The 8,936-nt window shown below is 49.2% G+C and overlaps 1 protein-coding gene across 1 annotated transcript; it reads right to left on the bottom strand.

Moving 5' to 3' along the window:
- Window positions 1-399: 399 nt before the first annotated feature.
- Window positions 400-5,127, bottom strand: LRATD1 (LRAT domain containing 1). Its single transcript, XM_040993929.1, has 2 exons — window positions 4,899-5,127; window positions 400-3,896 (listed from the first exon to the last, which is right to left on the bottom strand). The coding sequence occupies exon 2, from the start codon at window positions 3,858-3,860 to the stop codon at window positions 2,982-2,984; it is 879 nt and encodes a 292-aa protein (XP_040849863.1). The 5' UTR covers window positions 3,861-3,896; window positions 4,899-5,127; the 3' UTR covers window positions 400-2,981.
- Between the last annotated feature and the right edge of the window lie 3,809 nt (window positions 5,128-8,936).

The raw sequence follows: 8,936 nt of genomic DNA, 5'->3' as shown, positions 1-8,936 counted from the left end.
ATATTACGTTTACTACAATAAAAACCTGAGTGTTCCCACACCATCTGCAAAGGTAAATTCCACCTTCTTGGTCTCATTTTCATCATTAATAATGCCCTAAAAATAGACACCCCCTAGAGAATAAAGATATCTTTACTATAATATCTTTACTATAGATAATACTTTGATTATTAGAAAGTACTTTAAAAAGTTTTCAGGCAAATGAAATTAAATCATAGGTTTATTTTTGTGCAAAAATTTAAAAATCTACGCATAGCGTTATATTTATATTCTTCATGAATGTCTTTAACACACACCTTCCCTCCCTATGCATGGATTTCCAAAGTTTTTGCACAAGAACAAATTTATCTTTTAATTCTGTTTTCCCAAAGGCTTTCTGAATTACCTTTGTATCCTCTACATGACACAGTACCAAAAGAATTATTCTTCCATTGGTTATTAACATCGACCAAGGGAAAAAAAAAAGTGATTATTTCAACAGGAATAGAAGAATCCTGAAAAACATTTCCAGCTCCTTTTACAAGGAGTGTTGTATTACTGTGAATCTGTGGAAGTATTACAATCAACCAGATCCTTAATGCAGTGAATGCTACCTTAACTGTCATGTTTTCATTGCCACTCTAGTGTGCGCAAGCAGAAATCTGTTAAAGAGAAATCCAGTTATGCGTCATCACAGTAAATAAATGCTGGTATCAGGTGCGATAGAGACTGATCCGTCCCTTTTGCCAAGCACCACTCTTCAATACAAGACAAGATGCCAAGAAAGGAGTCCTGTTGAAACAAGTGCTTAAGATGGTGTTTAATACAGCAGGGAACCAAGATACATAGACACAATAAAGAATGTGGAGCTTGTGGATACAACAAAGAACTTCGCTTTACGATCTGCCACCTGTTGTTTGAAAGGGGGAAACGGGAAATAAATGTCTTTCAGTTCTCCATACATGCAAAGGTAAGTTAGTTATTACAAAAGTTTTGCCACTGTATGTGCTGAAAGAAAAGGATATGCATTTGCATGTTTTCTAAAAATAAATCACTCAATAGGCTTAAGAAAAATATTTTAGTTCATCTATCATTGATCTTTTCATTCAAGATCAGGGAATAAATCTAGGATGGAAACAAAAATCCAAAACAGAAATGAATCTTCTACCATGGAAAGGCATCTCCAGTCTCAGCTAACCTGGACTTTGTTATTATTGCATTATTTGTGAAATGCCAAAAACAAAAAAAAAAATCTGGCTTTGGCCATAGTATTTGCTGTCCAGCTAAATCACACTTGTCAATAGCGACTGCTCGCAACAATTAGCTCAACAATTTATTTGATAAAATCCCTTCAAAGAGATGTAGACACTGTAGGTGTCTTACACACGGAATCAAATAACAATCTATCAGGCTGATGCTGCAACAATAGGGGAGAAATTTGTAAATTCTTGCCCAAGGAAGGAGCTTCTGAAGGCCTTCTTGTGTTTGTGCAAAACACACCTTGGCCCTGATCCTCAAGTTCTTCCCTGTTCTCAGGAACTCATCGGGGCTCTGGCCGAAGAGGAGGGCAGGGAATCACCAGCTGTGACAGTTGTTGGCAAGGCCATCAGAAGGAGAGGAAGGGAGATGGCAATGCAAACCAGAAATGGGCATGTTCTACAACAAGGAGCAAAGAGACAGCATGGAACCTGCTAGCAATCTCCAGCAAAGCAGGAGAGCTTCCAACGGACAGGAATTCAGTATGTCACACACATCAACAACTCCACCATCACTAGGGCTGCTGTTTAAAGCCAAGAAAAACAAAAATTACGATATTCCAAAAACAAAACTCTCATAGGATCTGTGAAAAATTGAGTGACAAGGCAATGTTAGCTAAAGCTCTTAGCTAAATCCACCCTTAATGGCCCCCAGTATTTAAACTATCATGGAGTAAAGCCATGAAAATAAAAATTTCAATTTGAAATTTTATTAGCATGTTGCTAAATGGTCAATAAAAACATCAACACGATAAGCTTTGTTGACATAGTTGGAAAATTGCTCTCTCATTTTTAAAACTTAATTTCCACTTCCCGCGTTCTAGGGTTTCTATGTTAGGACCCAAACTAAATATACTGGCTATGGTGCTGTAAGAATGCTGGTTTCCGGAATGTCGCATGTTCTCTCCCTTGCTTTCCTCCAACCCTTTTAAAAATACTAAGACTTTTGCAATTCAGTAGCTCAAGGAGGGGGCGGAGGAGGGGTCAAATTGACTAGCGCTCAGCTGCACTTGCCCAGCTTCCCGCACGCCAGGTGCTCAGGGGGTCTCCCTTTATTAGGCGGGGCTGGCTATTCTCACCAAATTAGCTGCGCCATTTTCCTCCTGGGACAGATGAGGCTTCCCAGACTCGCGGGGAATGCAGGTCGGGGGTGGCGCTTGCTTCCCTCGGTCCGGAGAGCCAGGAAGCAGCCCGGGGGCGGAGAACACGGGGCAGGCAGGAGACCTGGGGCTGGACAGCTGGAGAAGTCGCGGGCAGCCTCAGGATGAGTAGATTCCCGAAGTGCTTTCTTGTGGAATTACTCACAAGTGCAAAAGGGACTGGCTCGATTTCTTGGAAATCCTGCCACCTGGGGACGCATCTCGCCTAGCTTCGGTTTTTGTGTGAAGGGGTAGGGTGCGGCGATAGCCCCCTTTTTTTTCAGTCAAGGGTGCTTTCCCTGTTCAAGTCGCTGACCAGCCAGTGTCTTATGACCCTGCTCCCCTTAGCCCGTGTCCTTCTGCCCCCTGTACAACTCCAGGCAAAGGGGCGCGCTGGGTCCACCCACCGTGTCCTCACTACCGCAACTCTGGGCTAGGCGCGCTCGCGCCCCCTCTCCTGCCGCTGGCCAAGGGGTGCAGGGGTGCAGCCGGCCGAGACTCCGCGGGAGGGGTCGGGAGTTCTAGAGTCGCCAGCCACGAAGCCCGGGTGGGTGTGGGAAGGGAGCGCAGGTGCGGGGAGACTGCGGGGCAGATGGCCCCTTGGCGGCTACTCCTTGTCATCCCCGAAGTCGGCCAGCTCCTGGAGTACGCGCAGGCGGCCGCTGGCATCGATGCGGCGCTTCTCGCGGATGAGGTCTTCCAGGCTGTGGAACCTGGCGGTGTGCACCTTGTTCTCGCCCAGGTGCACCTTGAGATAGTACTGCTGCTGCGGGGGCTGCGTGCCAGCCTGCACCTCCCCACCGGCCTTGAACTCTCGCTTGCCGAAGCGGCACCAGGCCGCGAAGCTCTCCGAGTTAGTCCAGCAGATTTCCTCGCTCTTGAGGCCCAGGTGGCCGCAGGCGTTCTGCACCACCAGCTCGGCCACCAGCGGGCGGTAGCGGTACCAGCTATTCACCACCCGGCCCACGTTGGCCGCGCCCGCCTCGTACAGGCTGTCCTGGCGGATCTCGCCTTGGTGCAGGTGGATGATCTGCCCGCCGCCCACGTAGACGGCCCAGTGCGGGGCGGGCGCGGGCGGCTCCTGCTCCGGCTGCAGCCACAGCAGCTCCAGCAAGTCGCCAGGCTCGCAAAGCGCTGGCAGCGCGGTGACTGCGTAGACGCTCAGGTCGGCGCCCTGAGGGCCGCTGCTCACTTTGGAAAAGATGCATTCCTGGCCTCGAAAGGCAGAGAATTGAGTCTCGTTGAGGAGAAGCTGGTGCAGCAGGTGGTGGTGGTGGTGGCTGGGACTGTCCGGGCAGGGTGGGCAGCCTGGGGGTGCCTTCACACCGAACTTGTCTGGCTGCCCTCGTTCGTCCAGGTCCTCCTCCTCATCCGAGAAGAAGTAAGCGACCCCAACCCGCAGCTCGTCCTTTTCGATTCCAGACGGGTCCCCCGTAGGCAACTCACTGTAGTTGAGGTGGGTGAAGCGGTCCAGTTGGTTGCCCATCAATGACGAGGCGAGGCGAAAGGCAGGAGCTGGGATCTGCAGAAACGGAAGTGAGACGCTGTCAAAGTCAGGGCGTCCCTCCCCAGGACCCACAGAGTGCTGGGGTTCCGCGAGCCCAAGTGTCTCGCAAGGGCTTTCAGTGGGGGTGGAGCTGGAGCGCACAGGAGGACCCTGAATCCCTAACCCGGTCAGGTGGGCAGGTGGACGGGTGCGAGCGGCCGCCACCCCTCAGCCCTGTCTAACTCCCACAAGAGAGGAGGTAGGCGGGCTGGGAGAGCATGTGAAGTCCCCAAGCAAAGGAGAGCGCTGTGTCCTGGCCGATTGGGAGGGGGTGGGGTGCAAGAAAGGACACCAAGGGGATTGAAAGGGAGAAGAGACGGCCAAAGCCTGGGAGTGCTGGGGGGGTCTCATTTCTGCCCCCTCCCTATCACGCCCACCTTTAGGTTTTGCTCCAGGTCGCACCCGGCCCTGGCGACTGGACACACTGGCAGGTGTTCCTGTCGAAACCAGCGCGATTTGGGGTGAAGACACAGGCTGGAAAACTGGGGTGGTAGTGTCACACACATTCACAGTGACAAACCTTCTCGATAACACTTCTGCGTGCAGAGATTCCCCCCCCCCACACACACACAGTGGTACATAACTGCATCCCACGCTTGCACACTCGCCAGTGCACATACAGCCGGCACCCGGGCACACCTGCCCACACAGCCAGGTGCACTCTGCCCTTTACTTCTCTCGCAGTCTCGCTGGCAGAACCAATTGGACTGCGCCAGGGCGAGGCAGCTCTGTTTAAAATAACCTAACAAAGAAGCAGAGGGAGGATGGGGGAGCCAGTGCAGGGTATCTGTGCAGGGTGTGTGTGTGTGTGTGTGTGTAAATCCATTTGCAGCCAAAGGGCTCCACTGTCTTCTACCCAGCACAGGATCTAAACAATCGGACAGGAGTAGGTGGGAGGCATAAAAACAAAAACAAAAACCAGAAAAATACCCCAAACAAAACCCATTTCTAATGAAAGAGAAATCCACTTCTCCATACCGGTGGTTTCCCTGCTCCCGGAACCCCAAACTCCTTTAAAGTCTCCTGGTCCCCATGGGTGCTGCGAAGGTGGTGGTGGCGAGGAGGTCCCGGGCGATGAGTGGGGCTGCAGCTCCGCTCTGTCCCACGACGAGCAGGGCGGTGTGGTGCGAGGTGCGCTGCTGGTGTGCCTGGGGTCTGTGATGGCTCTGGCGCCTGCTCCACACTCGGCAAGTCCTGGCTCCACTCTGCTTTCCCACAGCCGCGCGAGGACTCTAAGTAGCCGGTACAGTCTGTTCCAGGGCCCGCCCTGTGACACGCTCATTGGATGGGGCGGGTGCCCAGGCACTGTCAGTCTCCTTGGGAGCCGAAGGGGAAGGGGTGGGGGTGGGTCTCCAGCTCGCTCCGCCCTGCCCTGCCCCCAACCCCCCTGGAGTCTCTGATTGCGCTCCGCCCCCGAGAGCGGTGGTGTGAGCACCCACAGGGAATGCATGAGGGGCACGGTGTTCCTGCTAGGGGCTGGTGAGCACAGCCACCTGCACCCTCCAAGCTCCTCCAAGCTGATTGGAGCTGAGCATACAGTCCGTTTGCATTCCGTTTTGAAGGAGGACAGACTCCAACAAGGAAGCTGATTGTGGGGGTGGAGAAGGAAAAAAAAAAAAAAAACGAAAAAACAAAAAAACAAACCTCAGTGTTCGTTCTACGCTGGCCACACAGAGAAGGAAATGACATTCATTGTCCAAAGGGGGCACCCTGGAGCCCTGCTGGGGTCTCCAGAGCCTTGATGCCTTCTGGCCACTGGGTGCCTAGACCCTTCCTGCAGGACGCAGACACCCTTGCAGCTGCTCTTGAAACATTCAGCTGCTGCCTCTGACCTCGCGAAGCTGCTGACTCAGCGCTGGCGTTTGAAAGCTGAGTGCGTTTTTTAGAAGTGTCCCCCGAAGTCTCAGTTGCTGGCAGACCCCTTCCTTGGCTGTGCAAATGGCTTTGGATTCCAGTTTTTGTTGAAAGGATGCATCACAAATGCTGACAGCAAGATATGAAAATGTTTTCCAAACCCTCACTTGAATTGTCATTACTAAGGGCTTTTTTTGTTTTGTGCGAGAAAGAAGTCCAGCAGTAGTAATTAATGATTGTGTATCTGGATGGGAGGCTAATGAGTGACTGTGCTCTGACTACTGCTTGCTACAGAGGACTTGCATACATAGGAAGTTCTAGATCAACAGTTTCAACAAGCATGTAACCTTATGCCCACAAACAGTTCTTAGACTCAAGGCGCGCTTCTAGTCCCAATGCTACTGGACTCCAGCTGCTTTTCTAAGAAGGTTCTTTCCCCAGGGGAGCACTTGATGTTTTCTTTTCACACCCTCTAGGTAGCTGGTGGAGACTGGGAATTTCTCCTCCTTGAAAAAAAACAAAATAAATAAACAGGTGTTGGCTTACTTCTTCCTAGCAGCTAGCAACATGAACTCCTTGAAACCGACTTGGCATTCTGGGCCTCTTTCCCAGCGCAGAATGGGCAGTATGCTTTGTCAGTAATAATACAAATGAAAACAGCCAAGCAGTGATAGGTGCCAGAAACTGTGCTAAGAGATTGAGGTGGATGATTTAATTCTAGTGCCTCTGCCCCAAGTTCACTGCTGTCCAAATGGTAACAAAGAAACTGAAACCCTGTCTTCACTGCCTTGTCCATGAATGGTTTGTGTGGTTCCAGGACCAGTTGTTAAGCGGGCCGCAGCATGAGTTGAATGAATAAATTATTGTTTCATAGGTGAGAATACTAATGTTCCAGAGAACTTATTGGCCTAAGGTTATATGAAGGGTCATGTACATTTTAAACCTTTCTTTTCTTGGATAGATTACCCTGCTTGGATAATTTTAAGCTGTTAAACTTCCTGTTCATATTTGCTTTCTTAAAATTTCCATGTACCCTCACTGTCCTCATGTGTAGTGATTTATTAAATTGGACACTTAGAAAGTGCTGTGGAAAAATAATTTTAAAATGACCATCCATATATGTGTGATATACCTAAACCTTCCACTTGGCAACTGTTCGTGTGTACGTGGTCAGGAAACTATGGCCGTGCTTGGAAGTGGGTGCGGGTGGTGGATCTCTGCGTTACACTTGCTGTAAGTAATTCATGATCATTTGGGCCCTGATGTCTAGAGAACTGACAAGTGGATTCATTGATCAGGAAGTGAGTTATTGACCTTGTTATAAACTGGACTTCAGGGTCGTGTGGGAGGAAGGCACTACAAGAATTCATTACTAACATCCTAGAAGCACTCCTTAAAAGTTACCCAATGCTTCACTTTGACCTTTAAAAAAAAAATCCTCATTCCATCCCCAGGATCAAAGCTTGGGGCACACATTCACAGTCTGCTGTGCTCTGCCCAGGCTGTCCTGTTCCTCAGTAGGGCAGTCTAGATTGCAGACTAGCACAGAAGCAAGCTGCTCCCGCTCCAGTGCTACCCCAAGGCTCTACAGGGTGATTAGCACAAAATATTATCAGTGATTTGGGCTCCAGTGTGTAAAGCTTAAAATACCAGTTTTGAGGCTTTCCTTTCCATCTCTTTCTCCCTGCAAGATAAAGGATTTACTGCTTGCATTCCCTTGTGAGTGGTCGCCCCCTTGAAGTACAAGGCAGGGAACACCATGCTTCTGAGGTGGGGGAAAGAAGGAAGCTAAATAGAAAAATGCACCTTCACGCTGTAGTCTTTTGGCAACTACAGAGATCATAAAATGAGGCATAGGCCAGCCAACTTGAAGAATGCTGATATTAGAATGGCTTCACAAGACACTCTTTGCTAATTGGTTTATTTATCTGTTATTTTTCACCCCATCCTGCTACCTCCTACCTGGAGGCACTAAATATCATCCAAGACAGAGCACAGTGGTGGAAGAGTACAGTGAGGGAAGGCACAGACCTAGAAGTCAACTGGTTTAGATTCTGCTTGGACATTTGTGAGCTGGGTCACCTTGGGTGAGTTTCTTAACTTTTCTGGGTTTAGGCTCCTCCTCTTTAGGCCCTTTTGTGCGCTGTTCTGAGTTCACATTTTAAGCATACTAAGTAACACACAGTGAATTTTCAATTAAGGCTACCAGATTATTCTTGGTGGAAGAGAGGAGAGGGCTCCATTCTCTGTGTTTCTTGCAGCTCTAGATGAAGTGGTCATGGTGGCTGCCTCTGGTTGGGGCGTCGGGTTGCCTCTGTAAGAAGGTGGTAAGAACTCTTACAAGAATAGTTCAAAGCTGAAAGTGTCCTACAGATTTCCAAGTAGGAAGCTGTGGGGTAAATCACCTCCAGGATCCTGGAAGATGTTGCATCATTTTCAAGTGAATATTTTGTAGTATGAGAAAGAGGTGTGGGAAAATAGTCAGGAGACATGACTGAGAGCTGCCCTTGGATCTGGATCTTTGCATTGGTGCTGTCAGAGGCACCATCTTGCTTCTGTTCCTCGTGGCTCCTTCTTTTGTGCTATATGAAACACTTTCCCCTAAGTCTTTGGCTCTAAAATTGGCCGTGGAGCTAAAGGTTCAGAAGGAAGTGCATTTTCCCCCTCATGTCAGTTTTGCCTTTATGCACATGTTCCCCCTTATGTCAGTTTTGTCTGATCTTCTGGTTTTACTTACATCCCCTACTTTAGCATTCATCCTTGAGTGGAATGAACTGTCCTATATTGTCTGCTTTTGGCTGCCTTGGGAAGTTGAAAAATTCTCTGTACTCATCAGGAACAGAGATGGGGCCAGCGCTTTACCTATGATGGATGCAGGCCAGTGTTCCTGAAGGGCATGGCAGTGTGTGTGTGTGATCTGTCCTCCCAAACAAGCACACTGGGTTTACCTCAGTAAGTCATGGAGATATTTTGTGGTCATTTCTTACAGCAGATAGTCTCTACCCTTACCTTTAGACCTGTCTCAGAACAAGAGTGTCTCTTACCCTTCTCCCTTAGTGTCTGTCCACATTGTCGTGGTTGACTCGCCTGGAATTCCTGCCGCATTTCAACCTGTTGGAATCACTCAGAATTTAACAAAATCAACAATGGACGTATCTGTTC

The sequence above is a fragment of the Ochotona curzoniae genome, unplaced genomic scaffold, assembly GCF_017591425.1.
Source record: "Ochotona curzoniae isolate NIBS_2020 unplaced genomic scaffold, NIBS_Ocur_1.0 contig_883, whole genome shotgun sequence".
NCBI classification, from domain to species: Eukaryota; Metazoa; Chordata; class Mammalia; order Lagomorpha; family Ochotonidae; genus Ochotona; species Ochotona curzoniae.
The sequence above is the reverse complement of the archived record's forward strand: the minus strand, read 5'-3'. Positions and strand labels throughout refer to the sequence as shown.

Bases quoted from the DNA above. Each gene is read 5' to 3' on its own strand.
- LRATD1 (XM_040993929.1), bottom strand. From the start codon at position 3,860: ATGGGCAACCAACTGGACCGCTTCACCCACCTCAACTACAGTGAGTTG.